The 19446-nt window shown below is 38.9% G+C and overlaps 1 protein-coding gene across 7 annotated transcripts in view; it reads right to left on the bottom strand.

The window, feature by feature from the left end:
* LOC122879450 (cytoplasmic dynein 2 heavy chain 1) overlaps positions 1 to 16970 on the bottom strand; it is a 125591-nt gene extending 108621 nt beyond the window's left edge. For all 7 annotated transcript variants that reach the window (XM_044203550.1, XM_044203553.1, XM_044203551.1 and 4 more), the window contains exons 1-28: positions 16841 to 16970; positions 15790 to 15992; positions 15301 to 15474; positions 14772 to 14910; positions 14220 to 14338; positions 13752 to 13896; positions 13202 to 13347; positions 12886 to 12972; positions 11930 to 12064; positions 11632 to 11745; positions 11415 to 11526; positions 10800 to 10924; positions 10315 to 10490; positions 9821 to 10016; positions 9595 to 9690; positions 9096 to 9257; positions 8835 to 8933; positions 8398 to 8537; positions 7831 to 8059; positions 6972 to 7099; positions 6136 to 6251; positions 5661 to 5788; positions 4720 to 4869; positions 4316 to 4521; positions 2638 to 2793; positions 2396 to 2510; positions 1648 to 1818; positions 1179 to 1337 (exon numbers count right to left, since the gene is read on the bottom strand). In XM_044203550.1, coding sequence (XP_044059485.1) covers positions 1179 to 1337; positions 1648 to 1818; positions 2396 to 2510; positions 2638 to 2793; positions 4316 to 4521; positions 4720 to 4869; positions 5661 to 5788; positions 6136 to 6251; positions 6972 to 7099; positions 7831 to 8059; positions 8398 to 8537; positions 8835 to 8933; positions 9096 to 9257; positions 9595 to 9690; positions 9821 to 10016; positions 10315 to 10490; positions 10800 to 10924; positions 11415 to 11526; positions 11632 to 11745; positions 11930 to 12064; positions 12886 to 12972; positions 13202 to 13347; positions 13752 to 13896; positions 14220 to 14338; positions 14772 to 14910; positions 15301 to 15474; positions 15790 to 15972 — 3906 coding nt within the window. In that variant the 5' untranslated portion in view covers positions 15973 to 15992; positions 16841 to 16970. The remainder of the gene's footprint in view (positions 1 to 1178; positions 1338 to 1647; positions 1819 to 2395; positions 2511 to 2637; positions 2794 to 4315; positions 4522 to 4719; positions 4870 to 5660; positions 5789 to 6135; positions 6252 to 6971; positions 7100 to 7830; positions 8060 to 8397; positions 8538 to 8834; positions 8934 to 9095; positions 9258 to 9594; positions 9691 to 9820; positions 10017 to 10314; positions 10491 to 10799; positions 10925 to 11414; positions 11527 to 11631; positions 11746 to 11929; positions 12065 to 12885; positions 12973 to 13201; positions 13348 to 13751; positions 13897 to 14219; positions 14339 to 14771; positions 14911 to 15300; positions 15475 to 15789; positions 15993 to 16840) is intronic.
* Between the last annotated feature and the right edge of the window lie 2476 nt (positions 16971 to 19446).

The following is a 19446-nucleotide window of genomic DNA, read 5'->3' as shown; positions in this document are numbered from 1 at the left end:
GAGACAACTTTATATACATTTATATACAAATACATAACAAAACATGTAGGCATCCCATAGGAAAATTACAGCACATCATTCAATAATCAGTCATCTGTATCTGTATTATCTGTATCATTGCCTATTTTACATTTTACCATATCAGACCATGTTTATCCCACACCTGTTTAGTAAAGGGTAGAAAACTTAAAACTATATTTAGGTACCAGGCACAGATGTGTTTTAGAAGTGTTCAGTAGAATCTTAAAATCTAAAACTCAAAAGGTAGCCAGTGTAACGATAGGAACATCTGCATGACGTGTTCCCTCACTCCCACATCCAAAAGAACTAAAACCGAGGATTGATCAGTGTCTGCTGCCAGCAATAAATCATTAATAACGTTGTGAAAAGCAGCTCTGAATCATGACTGAAATTTCTCAGAAAGTACAAACTGTGTGTGCTAATGTACTAAACAGGACAGCTAATTCAGCACTGTTGGAACAAGAGAGGGTTTCTTTAAAATGGGTTCAACAACTGCATATTTAAGAAGTGCTTCACCTTGGCCATGGTTTCCATCAAGGACTTTTCTTGTTGCATGCACCTTATCAGTAAAATAATTTTTAAAAAATCACAATATGATTCAGTGATGTCATGAGTTGTAATCTCTTTTACAGCCCTTAAAACTGAAAAGCAGAGTTATTTGTCTTGACAGAGAAAAGATTAATTAAATGCAGTAGAACAAATGTAAAGCAGGATCAGGTTGAATAGGGATGAGATGATTTCTTATTACAGAGGGCTATGTGCAGGAAGGCAATTGCATGACGTGGGAGAAACTAGTGTTTGCTGTAACAAGCTAAAAGACAGTGTTTGGAAGTTACTCAAAAGAGAAGGTAGATGCTGAGGAATCCCTTGGTTGCAGGCATGTCAGTCAGGCTGAGACTGTGGGGATGTAGAATTAATAAAAACCAATAACACGTAATTCTCATTTGGGTGGATGCCATTTGCTTTGTACAAGCTGGTTATGGTCAAAGTATGGCCAATAAAACAATAACGAGTTACAATAAACTGTCATTAACTTTACTGATTAAGGTTTAGTGACTGACTAAGACTAAACCTAACTCAGTGTGAAATTATGCATCACGTGTGATGTGTTTATATACAGTCCATATGTGTTTGTTTCTGTGTGCCCGTGTGTCTACCTGGTTGACTATATCCTTCCAGTCCTTGATGAGGGTAAGAGTGCGCCTGCTGCTGTCTGTATACTCTGTGAGGTTAAAGGTAGCTGCAGCTCCCCACAAATCCAGCTCCCTCAGTGCTTCTCTGATTGTCACTTCTGCCTGAGCACGACTGTTCAGGTCCTAAATGCAAGCACACACACACAGCTAGATAATTTGTTTTCACTCACCACTTCATATACATTTCATCAAACCAGTACAAGGCATCCTTTAAGAACCATCTGCATTAATCCTCTGGGGTGGTGGGCAAGAACATTTACCTCTGCACCACCCTGTGTTCCCTGTTAAGTTACATTTTCAATAAACCATTACAAACTGTGAAGATGCAAATGTTCTATGTAGCTTGCAGGAATATAATGTTAGGCACAGAAAATTTAAGATGTATACCACCCAGTAAATATATATGTATTTACCTGAGTGTGTGTGTACATACCTTGAGCTCCAATGCCTTTTCTATAATAGTATTTGCCACACTGAGGAGGTCATTAAAGGTGAGTCTCTCTAAAGTTGTCCCTCTTGGAAGGCCAAGCAAACGGAACATGTCCAACCAGTGGTCCTGGGACAGGTGCTCCCCGCGCACATACTTTAGCACTGGGACCATGTTCTAGACATGTAGATGGAAAAGTGTGAAAATAAAAAAAATACCAAAAACTATCCAAAGATGTAGAATGAGATCCATGATTAAATCAATTCTTGCTTCAAAGATACTTTAACCACGACCATTCACCTATAGTTCTTCCAACACTGCTGCTCTCTTTTTGTTTTGTATAGTTGTAAAATTTATATATTCAGAACCATGAAATTTGCTGTAATTATTATTGAATAAACCCATTTGATGTTAGGTCTCGTGACCATTCTTTTAGTGCCACAGACATCCTGCACAAAATATATTCCATAAGGCTGATTGCCATGACATTTTCTGAACAAACATATACTCCCCAAAGGAATAACCCTTTTGAATTTGGTGATTCCTAACATTTTAACACCCTTGCAGACGCTGAGAATAACTTAATTGTCAGTATGTTCTCCAAAACCTTCGCATGGTGTAATAAACATTGTAGCCTCTAAGCCATGCTTGAGGGTCTTGAGCAAGACTTGTAGCCTTGTTCCTCTATAACAAGTATACTCAAACTAAAAAGGAGACAATGATATGTTATTCCATCAACTGTACTACTGTCTACCTTATATCTGTCCACTTCTCCTTGCAGTTTAACAGACATGGCAGTAGGCTGCTCCAGCTTCCTAAGTCTGTCCTGCCACGTAAACAGAAACTCCTCAAACACATATATCTTACTCCTGTAAAACAATAGAAACATATATGTTAACATTCAATTGGACACAGAGTAGTGACAAGAACTCAAGAACAGTTCCAAATTAAGGAGACTGAGATCCATCAACAGCAGACCTAAACATAACCCCCTACCTGAATGTGATCCAGTCCTCCTGGGCCTTTTCTGTGAAGCCTTGCTGCCACTCCTCATACAGACCCCACATCTGGCTGTACTCCTCCATGTCTCTTTTTGTCTCTTCTGCCAGAGAGAAATCTGGAGCCTCCAGGTCAAAATAGGCACAGTCCTCACTGGGGAGAGGAGAGGAGAGTCTCTTCATCCAACAGTGCTGTCAGGTGCAATGCAGGATAGGCACTCATCATTTAGATATGATGTTATTATTGATCTAAGAGTATGGCTGTATTCACACCAAATCAGGCATTGTGGTGAAAATGCCAGTCCTCCCATTCATCTGAATGGGGGTAGTGCGTTAAGGCTGCGGCGGTGGGTTCTGCAGGTGATGCCGAAAACAAATGCAGCGGCCCTGCAGCGAAAAGTTGAAACAGAATCTGAAAACATGCTGCAGTGGCCAAACACATAAGCCGGCGATCAGACCAATCAGAGAGAGAGAGAGAGAGAGAGAGAGAGAGAGAGAGAGAGATGCACCTCCTCCTACAATGTACAACATTCAATGAAATAAGGAACATTTACTTCAACTTTGTAATCAGTTCAACTTTGTAATCTCAGATTCCAGAGCTAAATGAGCCCTCAAAATTAAAAATACTCCTAGGAGAAGAAGACAGGGCAGATCTTGCTGCCCAATAAATATTATCATGGCACAACCTGAGAGACAGTGAATGACCTACACACACACACCCACACACACACACTACAATTTATTATTATTATTACTATCCTATACCTTATCTATATATATTTTAATATCACAATTCTTCTGTTTATGTATGTTTTTATTTTACACATTCTTTGGCAACGTTAACATCTGTTTCCCATGCCAATAAAGCCCAACTGAATTGAACTGAACTGAACGACAGAGAGAGAGAGAGAGAGAGAGAGAAAGAGAGAAAGAGAGAGAGAGCAGCGGTGATCAAGCAAGCTAGAGTGTGAATGAAGACAGGGAGTGGTGGTAGCGAGAAAGCCGGTAAATCAGAGAAATAAAATTGTATTTTCTGATTGTTTTACAGCGGTTACTTTCTAAAGCAGAAATAATAAACACGTCCACACCGCCGCAAAGCCTTGCGCTAATCGCTGCAATGCCAGATTTGGTGTGACTACAACACTTTTTGGGGGACCTGACGTAAAGGCACTAAAACTTGGTTTTGCAGGTAGAACGTGAGACTTCACAAGTAGACTTTTATAGAACTTCTAGTCTGGGACGGCTGCTCTGCAAGGTATCCTGTAGTGTAACTGGGAGGATGCCATGAATAATATAGTATGTAGGTGTGTAGATAAAAAGGCATCAGCAATAATACTGAGTAGCTTCAAATGTAAAAAATATCTTTAAAGAAAAGTAAGCAGGAACCTCAAGACATTAATAAAAAAAATGCTGTTTCCTGTTGAGTGACAAATTTTTATAGTGTATCTGAATTACTAGTCAAACTAATCGAAATGGCTGTAATCTTATCACATCAGAAGTTGCTAAAAATCTCATCAACAGAAAAAAGATTTATATAAGCTATTCTCTGGCTACAACATATTTTATCTAATCACAGCATTTTCTAAAAAGATTAAGATAATAGACATCCTTATCAGCTGTCCTGACTCTCTCAGTAAAGAAAAAACTATAAATTCAGCATATTAAAAGGAACTTACAGCAGTTTACTGCGCACAAGCTCTAGCTCCTGGAACTCTTGCTGCTTGTCCCTGATGGTCTGGAGGCACGCAAGAAGGGCAGCATGGTCACTAGTCTCAAGCATCTCATCTTTAGGCTTCAGCTGGTCCCAGCGGGCCTTAAACCGCTCCAGAGCCGCCCTGTAGACGGCGATACGACCAGCGGCATTACTTCGCATCACCTCCACCTGAGGGCGGAACAGGGCAAGAGAAAGCAAGAAGCAGAAGAAGACAGCCAGAGACAGAAAGGCAGGGTCATTGGGGTAATGAAAAGAAAGAGTTGAAAGATAAATAAGTAGTAGCAAAAAGCTGCTGTTACAGAAAATTTGTGATAAGAAGATTTTAAACCATAATCCAACATGTGTGTGTTTGAGAGTATATATCACCTGTTCTTTGATCATGAGCTGGTGGCTCTCCATGACAAGCTCCAGTTTGTCCCACTTGGCCCTCAGTGAGGACAGCGAGTCCAGGCTGGCCCCAGCCACTGCTCGCAGCAGACGGTTTTTCTCTTCAGCAGCCTGGAACTGAGATAGGATCTATACACATACATACAGTATAGTAGTCAGTTCGGCTCATCCCACATGGAATTACAAGACACTCCCTGGCCACTTTATTAGGTACACCACCTTCCTTTACAAAGCTTACAATAATCAGTTTTTGTTCAAACTTTGCAACAGGTGTTAAATCAACTATATGTTTATTACTGAGGTCGTAGTTAGTTAGTGGTCATGTTTGTAATATTTTCCCCCATCATGTTAATGTAAATGGGGTGGCAAAACATCAATTTAATACCGCTGCAAACTACAACCTCAGTAATAAAGATATAGTATAATTAGATTAACACCTCTCTAACAGTGTCAATCAAAACTGAACATTATTATCTTTGTAAAGGTAGAATTTATGGCTGAGCTGTTATATTGAATTGCATTAGATTTTACAGGTCTACCTAATAGTGGCCACTTAGTGTATATCAAACATCAGAAAAATAACAGGACATACAGCATAAATGCTCATATACTTGACATGCATGGATCCATGTATGTCATGTTATTGACAAAAGATCATTTACATACTGACATGAAAAGACTGAATCACTGAAAAGTCAAAAACAAAAGCAAATGCACAACAATGTCAAATACTTCATTTGAATGTCTTTAAAAGTTAGCAAAAAGATTTGACTGAATGTAGAAAAATAATGTAGAAAAATTAACCTTTATTTCTAAAATCACCATGTTGACCAGGAATGAGGGAGTAGGAGAAACCTGAAGCATTAGTACTATCATTCAAGAAAGTTCCTAGTGAGAGTTTAACAGTGTGTTTGTCTTACTTCAGGTTTGCGGGCTAGTATCTGGCTATATTTGCCACTGGCCGCACCAATCTCCTCCATGCTCTCTGGTCGAGTGGACAAGGCCTCCATTGACTCTGAAACAAAACTGTCTATGGCCTGTGTGTGGCCTGAAAGCAAGAGAGAAGATGACACACACAAAGGATAGGAAACAGAAAAGGAAAGAGAAAGTGAGAGTAAAGGGGATATCATTGGGCCAAAAGAAAAAACAAAACAAAACTTAAATGAACAAGAACAGAGAAACAAAAGGGTATGGGGAAAGATCTGGCTTTTGATTGGTGTAAATTACACTGATAGCTTTATATAAAAATGCAATTTTGATGTTGTAAAAGAGTGAAAATAAAATGGGCGTTCAGTCAGCATATCTAGGCATACATACTATATATCTATATGCATCACGCACATGCACAAAAAATAAAACTGAAAGTAAAAACACAATCGAGTTGTCAGTTTTTACCTTGTATGGACTTCCTGAGTGAAAAGAGCAGCATGTCAAACAGCCTCTGGATGAGGTCATCAATAACAGCTTTTACTGGCTCACAGTTAACTGTGATACAGTCTACCTTCTCCTGACTAAAAGAGGAAGAAGGAAAGGATCAATGCCTGTAACTCAATTGTTGGGGTGTAAATTCACAGTAATTGTGGTGTCAATTAACATGTGACCTTTCATCTTAAGAACTGAATCAAAGAAGTGAATTTAATCCTGCTAGCAGAAATAAAATGTCATTTACAAATGACTTAACAAGAACTCTGACACATCCACTAAAGCTGAATCACAGTAGAGAACTAAAGACCTGGGTATTTTCTTAATAGTTGAACAAAGAATTTTCAGAATCAAGTTTAAGAAGATGAGTCTTATTAGTTAGCTAAAAAGAACAGGGATGTGAAAAGGATAATAAACCACTGGAAATGATCAGTGAGCTTGGAATTTAAAAAAAAATTAAATTTCACATTTCATGGGTGGTCTTCAGTGTTATGATTAAACAAACCCTCCTATGCTGTTGCATTGTCATCTGTTTCCACAGACCAATCTTGTGCTAATAACAAAATATGACCAGGCTTTATTAATCATTCACTCTTAACAAGTGATCTTCCTTTAGATATCAAAATAGATGATCAAAATAGAGTGTGATAATAGGTTAAATCACACCAAATGTTTTGCAATTAATATGCAATTAATATGTATTTTATAAAAGTACCATAAGTTTAAAACTTTTTTAACATTGTTTTTGAAGAAAAGTGTTAGGTATAACTTTGTTATATGTACTTGTGTTTATTATGTGTGATGTGTACCTGGGCAAACGTTCTGACTCTTTCCCACGGGCTTTCAGGGCCTTAAAGTTTCTCTCCCAGTCTTGCACGCAGTTCAGATGCTTCTCTACTAACTTCTCTAAATCAACCTTGCCCAGAACCACCCACTCCTACAACAAACACACACACACACAGAATCACAGTGGTTGGGTGCAGTATGCATTTCCCAGTTTTAAATGCGTCTGTGTAATAGGTGACAGAAGCTACACGTAACAACAAACGATGACTAAATAAAAAGAGAACTAAAAGGGGGGAAAAAAGAGAAGTTTGGTGTTGGCTGAGGGGTTCCCCCTATGATTATGATATGCATGGCTGCAGACAGAAGGGAAAAAAATATATTGTGCTTACTGTTCAATCAGGGTAGTATAAAAGGGGGAAAATGCTTTTCAGTACATAAATAGAGAGGCATGACTAATCGAAGTTGCACTCTTTCAAAGAAAACAGCACAGCAATGGCTCATTGCAATGCTTCAATGAGCAAGGGGTGAAAAAAGGGTTAATCAATTAACATTTCTGTAAAATACATGGATAAATCTTGCAATACAGCATCACAGCCAAGCCATAAGAAGTGTTATAAAAGAAACTATTGATCCATTTGTATTCTACAACTATTAGGTACTCTCAAATTTGACCTCTGAGGCCAGGCTTAAATCTCTTTAGTGTCAAAGAACAGCAGGCTTGCCACAGAATGTAATGTATTAATAGCCTACCCTAATTACCCTACAAATAAAAACTCTCGTCATACTTCTCTTAACATTATACAGATGCTTTTTTACACGACAGTTGACTGATAATCTCATCATAATCACTATTAAGGTCAAAATCATCTGTTGTTCAGGCACCTTGAACTTGTGTTGTATAGCCTGCAGGCGGCTAAAGAGGTCCTCGGCTTTGCTGAAGATGGTGAGGAACCCAGAGGCATTTCTATCAACCATGACGCTGAAGATAAGCTCCTCCCCCTGGGCACTGACCCCTTTAAACTGGTTTGGGATTGAGATGAACCTCTTCATCTCCCTGAAATAACGTGCTCGCACCTCTTCAAATGGAGGACGGAACTGCAAACGGCCCTGCCTATTCACAAGAAGGAGAGGAAAAATTAAAAAAGGTTAAAACATTCTTTATTACACACTAATTAATAATGTCTTTGTAGGAGAGAGAAAGAAAAAGAAAGATATACAGGCAAAGAGAGAAATGGTGACATGGTCAAGTGTGAGAATCAGGAGGTGGGGAAAGAAAGTCACAAGTAGCTGCTAGTGGCTCAAGATAAGGGGAAAATACTTAATATGAGAGAGGAAGAGAAAAAGATGACGACCAATACAGTCCTAAAAGTTGCAAGGCAGAGAGAGAATGAGAGAGTAGGCACAAAGAGTGAGAAAGAAAGTTGGACAACTGAAAGTGTGTGTACTGACTTGAAAGTGAGGTCTATGTGTATTTCAGGCAGGTTTTTGTTCAGAGCTTCCAGTCCCGTCTGGTACTGGTGTTCAAGAGCCTTGTATAGCTGATGGTTCCAGTGCTGACGCCATGCCCACATGTCATCAGACCTGAAGCCCTATACACACACACACATACATGCATTAGCTTTCCAGGGAAGATAATTAAGATTTGTTGTCCATGTTGTGTATGTCCAATGAAAAGCTTAGTAATGAGCACTACAATTATTTTTGAATAATTCTTATTTACAATGATAATCGCTGTAACCACAGAGCTCCCTGGTGAACTTTCTTGTTTTTTCCAAATGTTTATAGTCATGAATATAGAAATAATTTATTCAGTAAAAATATATGTTGATAAAAATTACATGAAGGCCAGCAGCAAAGACATGTATACTTCGAACTGTAATCAATACCTGAGCCTCTAGAGTGGCAAAGCCAGTACGGAGGTCCTGAAGGCCATCCTTCCACCGCTGCTGATGTCTCAGTAGGTCCACATTCATCAGTGTCACCACCTGAGAAATGTACCCAGAGGTGTGCAAACAAATACACAGAAGAGCAAGATTTTAGTTACTAATCTCAGATTATGGTTATGGAATAAATAACAACAAATATTTCAAATTAGAGATAACTGTCTCTTTATTCAATCATTTAGTAAAATAACTGAGGTCTTCTACCTTGTCAATAAAGTCAGTGTGCCATTTGCGTAACTTCCTGTTCTCGGTAGAAAGTTTCTCAGCCGCAGACTGCAGCTTGGTAATGTAGACTTCTAACTCTTTGGGATTGTCCCAGGTGATATGCAGTTTACCACCTGATTCCTTTGACTCAGAACGAGGATTCTGACAAAGAAAAACAGAAAGATTAAGATTATCTCCAGTCCAAGATAGACAAGTAAGTTTCTTGTTTAAAATATGTTGTTGTGTTCAGGAACTATAGTTCCTATAATTTCCTATGAGCTATAAAAAAGTAAAAGTATAGAAAAGGCTCATACTTCTTTTTTTGTATGATTTATGCTCACAATAAATATTAGGCACTGGCAAGTAATCTACTTGTAATATCCTTTTTTATAATATTAGACTTTTATTAAAAAAAATAATAATAATTTAAATGTTTTTATAACATTTAACGTACAAGGCATAAAAAGTAAAAACAATAATGTCCAGCTGTGCACAGCACCTTGATGACCTGTTCAAAGGCCAGGGCAAGACCAAGCATCATAGGTCTCTGAGAGGGAATCATCTGCTGGTCAATGGTGTTGTAGAAATGGGCCACCTACAACGCAGTGACACTTTGTTACAATATCAGTTTGAGACAAGCTAAAACAGAAGTAACGAGACAGAAATAAGTAAATAAATGAGGAAAGAAACTGTGTTTGTGTGTGTGTCTTACCCTACACTCTCACCTGTTTTAGGACAATGGCTTGTCGGTAGAATTTGTCTGCAGTATTAGCAGCCTGTTGTATCTTGGCTGGGATGGGAAAGCCCAGAGCAGAGAGCTGCCTGACCTCCCTCAGCAGACTGACCAGTCTGTCTGAATACTGGATCTTCAGCCTGCCATCCACATGGTCCAGGTCCATCACACGGTTACTGGCCTGGAGACTATGCAGAGGAAGAGAATTAGATTGGAGAAATACAGCATGTAAGATCCACTCAAACTAGAACCCATTCCAACTGAAGTGCCCTTGATATGCTAAATGAGGTGATGATGAACATGAAAAATAAAAATAGCAGTATACATCCACAAATGAAAAGGAGTATTTTGAGGAAATGTATGTATGTTGCTGTCTAAGACACTATGACATAAATTGAGCTAACTGCTTTCATTAACAATTAAGATGAAATTCAGTGTTTCTTGCATGTCTTGTTAGTTGAGGTCACAGTATGCAGTGTTTCCAACCTGATCCCTGATTTTGGGTCAACCAGTCCAGACAGTAGATCTCTTGACCAGTCTTCGAACTGTTCCTGTGCATATGCCCTCAGAACTTCCAGCAGGTCATCACAGAAATGCAGGAACCCTTTGAACCCAGACAGGTCAAAAAGCAGTGCCTCAGCTATGCGGACAGCGTCCTCAACCTAATGTAGGAATGCAAGCGCAGGAATATAAAATAAGTTATAAATATATATTATTATTTTCATCGTCATAGAAATTATTTGTATTTGTAACATCAGCAAAAAGCTCATTTTCATATCATCACTATCTGTCTAATTATCTGATAAAAGCTTATTCTCTTACACATAGAAATCAAAAATAGACCAGAAAGTCCATGCTATTTGGTGGTCACAAACAGTACAGTATAAGTACACATGTGCACATAAACAATCACACAATCACACACACACACACACACACACACACACACAGGCACACAAACACTCAGTTACCTTGTGTATGAGCTGTCGGACCCAGACAATTTTGTTGACCACCTCAGGGAGGTTCCTGCCAATAAGTGGTCCAGACCTGTCTCCAGGGCCACCATGGCAACGACTCTCAAAGTCAGTCTTCAGGCCTAAGAAAATCAATAAGGTAGAGAGGGGTCAAAGATGAGGAACAACAATGTGTCACCACTGACTTTCCCTACATCATACACATAATTTTTCACAGACACATCATCACACACACATTTAGCAATCCGCTAACACTTTTATTCCAAGTCACTTACTATGCGTGAGCAGGTTGTGCTTAAGCTAAAGAATATATTGCTGATTTAGGGACAGAGCCTTTCTCTGACATGACATTTACTCTAACCACTAGGACATCTTAGTGCGCCATTTAAACTAAATAATTTCTGAAACAACCTAGGAGAGTGGGTATCTTGAAATATACTTTTACAGTTTTATGGTGTGGACCAAGGGTTTGTCAAGTTAAGTACATGAACAGAGAACATGAACTGGGTTTATTCTAATTGTATGTATTTTGCCCCCCTGTGTAGACACAATGACTCACTGTCACACTATCTCTGAAAAAGAAACAGAGTGCTTTGAGGCAGAACTGTGTACCCTTGTTGTAGTCCAGTATTCTGGCCAGTAGGGTCTCTCTCTCTGACTGCAGCTCTTTGCTGATGGTGGGACGTCTGATCAACTCCTTGTGCTTTTGAAACACCTGCAACAGCTAGACAACAAACAAACACACACGCACAAGCACATACGGTAAGTTCCACACACCCACACACAATATTTTACAAGCTAAGCTGAAGTATGTAGTATGTTTCACTACCTGTTGTGGATTGTCCTGTACATCAGCAATGTAGCTCTTTAGTCTGCCAGCGACCTCTTGCTCTGACGGAGCCATTAGGCGCTCAAACTGAGCCACTGCTGCTCTCCAAAGATGCTACAAAAACATACAACAAACAGTCATACATACTGTTAGTTAAAGAGGGATGTGTCACCTGCACCATATCGTGCCTGTATGGAGGCACTGAAATTAACATTAAGTACAGGCACGAGGAAGGCTCAATTAAGGTAATTCAGAAGTTTCCCACGCATATGCACACTCACAGTTTCCTCCAACTAACCTCAGTGTAGGGGTTGTAATGCAGAGGGTTGAGTCCAGAGAAAGGTTCAAACACACGATCTGAAGTCAGAGCCTGCTGCTTTCCTCCTGGTAGCAGACGCAGCAGTTTCTCATGAACCATACGCAGAGTCACCACCTGGTAGACATAAACAGGGAGAGTGTATTCACATGTTATCTATATTCCACAGTTTTATTTATGTGTTTGGTTATCAGTCTCACAGGACTCAACAACATGACTTACAACTTGTGACTGACTTATTTGACTGTAGCACTAATTCTAAGATGCTGTGTATATGGGTATGGGAGACACACCTAGGCTCTACATTTAAACTGCTAAATAGTGCTAAACTGACAAACGTCCATGTCAAACCTTCAATGGAAAATGCTAACAGGGCAGATGTTAGATAGTTCCCACACTTAACGTCACATCCACAAGGGAAATGATACAATTTATTGTAAAGAGGAAAGAGGTGTCTGTACGTATGTGAAAGAGTCTACATGTCTCTGGATCAATGTAGCCACTTTCCCAAGTCCGTGGTAGCTTTTCTGAGCTAAAAATAACTTTGCCGGGTCAAGTAAGGTATTAATAGCATCATAGATCTGTACCACAGTTAAGTAGTAGTATAGAGAGGTGGCAATGGAAAGACCCTGGTCTACAAACAAACAGCTACTAAGGGCAGATAGTTTATCAAAGGCCCAATTCTTGAAAAAGACCTTTCTTGTTCTGGTCTCAAAATAAACAAGTGTAAATTCCACTTAAATGTGACATCTCCTTTGCAAACAAGCAGACACATGGAAAGGACAACTAAATGGATACTTGCACATATATGTTAAGCACTGAATATGATGCAACCATTGTACCACAATATCATGTGACAAGGGAGAAATATGCTCTATTGCATACTGTCTATTCTACAGAAAGTGTTTCCTTGACCCTGGATCAGAACCATATCTTACCTCATCCAATCTTTTTGCAAGGCAATGAAGGGTTTGCGGGCAGTGCTTGTTTCCCTTCCAGGGGTGGGGAGCATATCTCTTCCACACCTGAGAAAAAAGGCAATTAAACATGTTTTCAGTGTTTACCACAATCAAACAGAGGATCTCCTTCTAGCTTGTATTTTACAAGATGGCGATGGATTTTCAGATTTTATGTTTAAATGCATTCTTTCCAGTGGAATTAAAGTGAGGTGTTTAATTGTGAGAGAAATGGTCATTTTTTTATTTTTGGAACCATTTTGTACATACTTTTCCACCATTTTTATCTCTTCTATACCTGTCCAGTCAGATGCTCACAGGCTACCACCCACTGTTCACAGATGGCAACGCCCGTTCTCAGGTTCTCTCTCACCGACACAAATGGCTCATCGAAAATTTTAAGACCGCTCAGCTTCTTCTGCACATATCTTCCCAGGGCTCCACCTTGTACATGTAAACACAAGCAAACACAAAAAGAAAAGATGACAAAATTGCCACATACAGAAGCACCCACTCACAGCGGATGCAAAGATGCAAACACAGAAAAATTAAGAGTAATTATTAGTTACTCCAGGATTGCCAAACCACTTGGCAATGCAATGTTTTTTACAGGTTAGAGTCAATGTAGGATGTCATTAGCACTGAGTCAACATTATTAATAAATCACTACAATCCCAAACATTTCAACATTTAATTATTGACAAGCCATGTTCTCAGTAGGTACAGTATACAGAGGAGCTCCTAGAAAAACAAAGACAGAAGTCTTGACGCACATTGTATCTTCAACATCAGCAAATATTTGTTTTCATTTCCTAGTTTTGGTTTGTGTATGCGTGAGAGAGTCCCACCGATAACATCCATGAGTCGGACCATGCGTGTTTCTAGATAAGGCTCAAAATCAGTCTGCCTCCAAACATCATCCAGAATGTCTCTGCTCTGTTCCACCAGATCCACAACATCAGACATAGACAAGCCATCAAGACCACCATACTCCTGGTGGAAACACAAAGAGACAGATAGTGTGGTGTGTTAGTTTAGTTTTTAGTTTTCTCCCAGTTAGTTCACTGCAAATTGATGTATCAGCTTCTAGAACAATTATTAAACACTGTTCAAAACAGTACGGGAAATCATGTTAATGTTAACTTATCTGTGGAATCATTGCTTAGTACTGTTAAAGATTATAGTTCAAATCTCAATAATTGGAATTCAGTAAGCAACCATCCTGTATACATATAAAAACAATACGTAGTAAATGTAATAACTTTAATTTTCTTTTTTTCATGTAGCCTGATACATTACAAGGTTTGCATGCATACCTTTTGTATGGGTTTAAAATGCTCAGTGAAATGTGTAGCCCTTTCTCTCACACTGTTCTTCTCTGCAGACTCAGAGAGATCGGCCCAGTACTGGAACTCATCACTGGGAGTCAGGATGCCTGCATAGAGTGGAAAAAATATGAATACATCATGTAAAAATCCTAATGTATCCTGGTTCTTATCAGATTCAGTTAAGAGTTTGTTTGTTTGTTTTTTAGGCAACCTCCTTTATGAAATGCAATCACGTTAAGCCATACATTCTTCCTGATAGACAACACTGAAACTAATTATATATTTGTATGCATATAATAGTCTTTGTACAGTATATAAGTACAGTACTTAAGCCAAATGGTTACACGTCAGTAATACATTCAAATGCAGTTCTCCATTAAAGTTTAGCTGATAGAGCACTACAGATTCCAGCAGTAAGGATTAGCTTTTTCATGAGTAACAGTTATAATATTCAAGTATGGTAAACACTTTCCTTTTATACATGTTAGCAAGATGACCTGACCTGTGTATTTCTTTCCACAAAAATCTATTTATGCATACCTAGGACATCTTCCTCCATGCGGCCCTTCTTGGCAGAGGGTTGTGCTCCAGACTGACGGACCACTGAGCCCAGGCCAAGCTCCAGCTCACTCAGCAGGCCTGCCAGCTTAGGGTCAAATGCTGAACGCCACCGCTCATCCTTGAGAAATGTGAAATAGAGAAACATTTTCAAGTTTTAGACTAAATAGTCTTGTTCTCTGCTCCAGCCCTATTTGGGCATCCAAAATCCCTTATCAAAAGCTTTAGGGGAAAACACTTTTAGTTATATATCATAATGGTGTTGTAATATTTATTTACAATAATTTGTTTTCAATTCTGTCAGGTTTTTCTTCCTTTTCAATTGTAATGGTCAAGGAGAGTGTTTTCTTCTAACTACAAATATAGGAAATGTATTCCAAATAATATCTTCAGAAATGCTATATCCTGATATTTGCTTTTAATTTTGTTGACTGTGTGGCCTAGCAGAATCTTCCACTGTGGTTGATGTTACTACCTAAGCCTACAGTCCAGGACACAGGGACAGGCTCACCTTCAGCAGTACAGGTGCAAAGACTTGTCTTACAGCCTGGTAGAGGGTGTTGATGGGAGACTCCAGCATGGATGACACAAGGAGGCTCTGGTGAAGGTTGTCTTCTGTGATCACGGTGGGATGCAGCTTGAAGAACACCAACACCTTGTCTCTGCTGTCCCCTGATGCTTCAATCTGACAAAGGAAGACAAAATGTTTGAAAAGACAATGTTTCACTGTCAAGTCAACATATGATGGTTAATTGTTGTTGGTTTAAGTATGAATAAAGTTACATGACGTGCACATATACATACTACCAGGCTATTCATTTGACACATACAGTGAAAAACTGTAATGCTATTTAGAATCAGTGACCAGGGGCAAATTTTAAAATATCACTCAATATCTTTACTGCAGAGCATTTCCGGGAGTAACATCTCCTTTCTGTGGTGGTTGGTTAAATGGCTTATTGATTGTAAATTATGGTTTAGGTTGGAACAATTATGTTACCTTATTTGACAAGTGAAGGTCATTGTCATGTCTGCTGAAGGACAGGACAAATTCATTTCCATCGTCCAAGAAGTTATTGAGCTCTGGGCTGTCAGTCAGGGACGACGAAGGCTTTATCCCATAGAAGTTTCCAGTTGTGGTCAGGATAAACTTTTTGCGAGCATCGCCTGTACCGTGGGGCATCTTTCAGCTGCAATAATGTACTGATGCAGAAAAATAACATTGACATAACAAAAAATAACACTGTATAGGACCACACAATGGGATGGTTATGGCTTAATGGCAGCTATTGTGTAAAACAGATACGTGTACAAATGTTTTTTTAAGTCTCAAGGTTAATTCTATAGATTCTTTAGACTTTTGAATTGTCTGTTTTCAAATGTTTCTCATTTTAAGTGTTAGCATCTTAGAACATGCTTGTTACTGATGTATCAGCACCAGTCCCAGTTTGTGCCTGATAACCCATGAGAGGCACAAACTGGGGCCACATCAGGCTCTGACTTCAGTTAAACCTCGCGTTGGTTACGCTTTAACCTAATACATAAAATAACTTTTTTGCCGACCCAGAAACAAGGAAACAGTCCAGCTTTTACCTCCGATTAGCCTTCGTCAAATCACATGACCGTTCAAGTTTCCCGGTTCACTGTCTATGCAACTATAACTAGTTACTTTGCCCTAAAAGGTTCTTATGTAACATTTAGCGTCTTTGAAGTAATGCGTTAGAGCAGTGCTATCAGTGTTGATATCGCTGCTAAACTGTTAGCCACTATCTTAAATGTGCTGGCGCTGAAACAACGTTAGCTTAAAAAACAGCATGCGTTCTGCATGTTTAAGCATATTAAGCTTATATTTGCATGGGGAAATAAAATAATGTTTGCAAAGTTATGGTGCAGCACTATAACGTCAGCTAAGCAATGGCCATATGATGGCGAAAAACATCAGCTACCTAGCTAACGTTAGCTCACCGCCTCTGTGAATTAAAGTTAAGCATTTTAGCTAGCTGGCCAGTCTTCAACACACTAGCATACTAATAGAACCCTTGGTTTCATACCGTCTTGCTACCAAATGCTCTACTTTCGGAGCTTTTGGTAACTTAATTCATGGAGTGAAGCTGTAGCAATCTGTTGCTCGTATCTGTGTGTTCTCCAGGATTATGCTTGCGTGGTTACCAGGTAGCAACTACGATCTCTTGTACCACGTGACACAGCGGAACTAGAATCCTACGCAATTTACTTAACGTTACGCCATTTACTTAGATAGGTGCAGAGCCAGGCATCGTCTGTTCTTTTGATCGTTTCAGCCGTATCTTTAACTGGCTTATCTCCTTTTTCGCACGTCTTTCTGAGAAGCTCAAGGTATTCAAGATAAATTCGTATTACTATTGCCTTGACTAGTGAAATTTCACCATGCATGTCATTTGTCATTTTAATAAAGACAAAACAACAATTAATTTATAAGCATTCAACAACCACAGCTCCCATCAGGGTTTTAACATGCGCCAGTTGCTCGTGGTATGTGTTACAAATGTATGTAACAAATCTAGCAGCTCAGCATGTCACTTTTAGCTCTCCAGTGAGAAAGAGAAAGACACCTGTTTCCCTTTCTGTAGTCTAGTGGCTTCTAAATAGAGATTGTGTCATGTCAGAGATTTTTAATTCAAAAATAATAGACAGTTAGGTTTAAATGGTCTCTTTTTAATTTAAAATACTTGCTATTTATGAATGTTTATACATTGTATATTCATGTTGTCTTTAAATTCAATAGGCCTTTTTGGGGAAAGCACAGATGATAGGCCTACTAATAACATTAATGATGGCTCTGTTCTATTTAAGTGTCCCAGTACGCCATGGCAGTGTGATAGTGAGTCATTCATTTTTATTATTTATACCTGTGTTTTTCCCTCTGTGACATGTCAAAATGTCTTACTTGAAAAAGGCCTAAAAGTATGTCTGTTCACAACCAATTAATGATAGCACAGAACTGAATGTCTCTTCTGTAATCGTGGCCTGGTTAACCTACTAAGGGGTCCTGGGGCAAAAATGATCTGCAGGGTCCCTATTACCCCTCTGTTTCCCTTCTTCTGTGTGCATTGTGTAGTATGTCTATGCTGGATTACCTGTGAGGTAATTCATTTTAACACAAGTTAATTTAGGAAAATGCACCATGTAAGAAAAAATATATATTAACTCAAAATGAAATCCTGGTAAAAATAGAATTTGACACAGGGCCCCTCTTCCAGACAGAGCTTCAGTGTCAGAAAGTAAACAAGGACCTACCTTAAGGCCCTTATCATGTCATTTGATAGTTTGCTTTGTAAATAAATATTATATTGCAACACAGTTACAATTGATTACCACAAACTAATTGCCACACAAGGGCCTTTGATGTCCCAGTTGGTGATCCAGCTGGTGGCTAATGCCATATAGTATTTTGTTGCATGCATATAGTTCTTTGGTGTTAATCCCTATGCTAAGCTGCACATAGTTGAGTTAGGTCTTTGTGACAATTCTCAATCTTGGGTCAGAAACTACGTTTTGCTCAGATTAACCAAAGCTTATGTAAAAATATCTGTTGAAATCATTAAAAAAATATAAAAGTATGCATAGTGACATGCGCATGCTAAAAAAATTTTTAAGGATTTCCTTGATATGTAACTAGAGTTTAATTTCTGTCACTGACCTTAAATAGATAGAAGGGAAACTCACTCACACTGTTGTCATGCAGTGTTCTCACACCCAACTACACGTTTACAGAAGAATTAAAGCTCCGGGAGATTAGTGGGATCAATATGGCCTTTATCTTTATTGTTGACCGGTAGGAATAACAATAACACTGTTAAGCATCTCTTATACATTTACAGTCCAATTTTGTGTGCAATCCATACTCCCCCAATTTACGAAAGCAGCAATATGCCAGACCGTAGAGTGTTAATAACTTTCCCAGACTGACAAACAGTCTGCTTGGTAAAAAGAGGCAAATAATAATAATACTTACTATTTCTGGAGCACAACCAAATTCAGAGTGTTTTAGAGAGACAAGCAGATAGCTGATACCAACTGCAGACTTTGCAGTACCATGCAGTGCTTCAGATAGGAAAGTTACTGAAAAAAGCTGGTAGTAGTTAAAATAGGATTGTTTTTGAGTTTCAAAATCCCCCCTGAATGATGAGAACTGATTTGTTTATTAGCTGTTTTGGGGATGTGGTTATGATCTCAGAGCCTTTCCTCCCACATATTGCCCACTGGCCAACACATTCCTGTTCACAACCTAAGTAAAGCTGTAAGAGATCCTGTGGGTGTTAATGGGTCTACATTAGGATATACAAGAAGGAGATCTTCTATAATGCCTTGTCATCTGTTTTGTAATAAATATGCATGCTTTTGATTCATTGTTGTGTTTTTGTGGATGTCAATATCTTCTCATCCAGTACATACAGCTTTAACAGTTGGGTTACCACATATTACCAGAAACAATCATTACCTCCCACAAACATACATGCCACCTCTATTCCATATATAGTTTAATGTCGGTATGTTTTTGATAAAGCACACAGCCCCTAATGTGACTGAATGCTAATTTCCCCTTTGACAAGAAAACATTCTGTCCTACAGTCATATATATTCTATAAAGGGGCAATTTAACTTTCATTGTGCATAG

The sequence above is a fragment of the Siniperca chuatsi genome, linkage group LG7 (assembly GCF_020085105.1).
Source record: "Siniperca chuatsi isolate FFG_IHB_CAS linkage group LG7, ASM2008510v1, whole genome shotgun sequence".
NCBI lineage: Eukaryota > Metazoa > Chordata > Actinopteri > Centrarchiformes > Sinipercidae > Siniperca > Siniperca chuatsi.
This window is presented reverse-complemented; position numbering and strand designations above follow the sequence as displayed.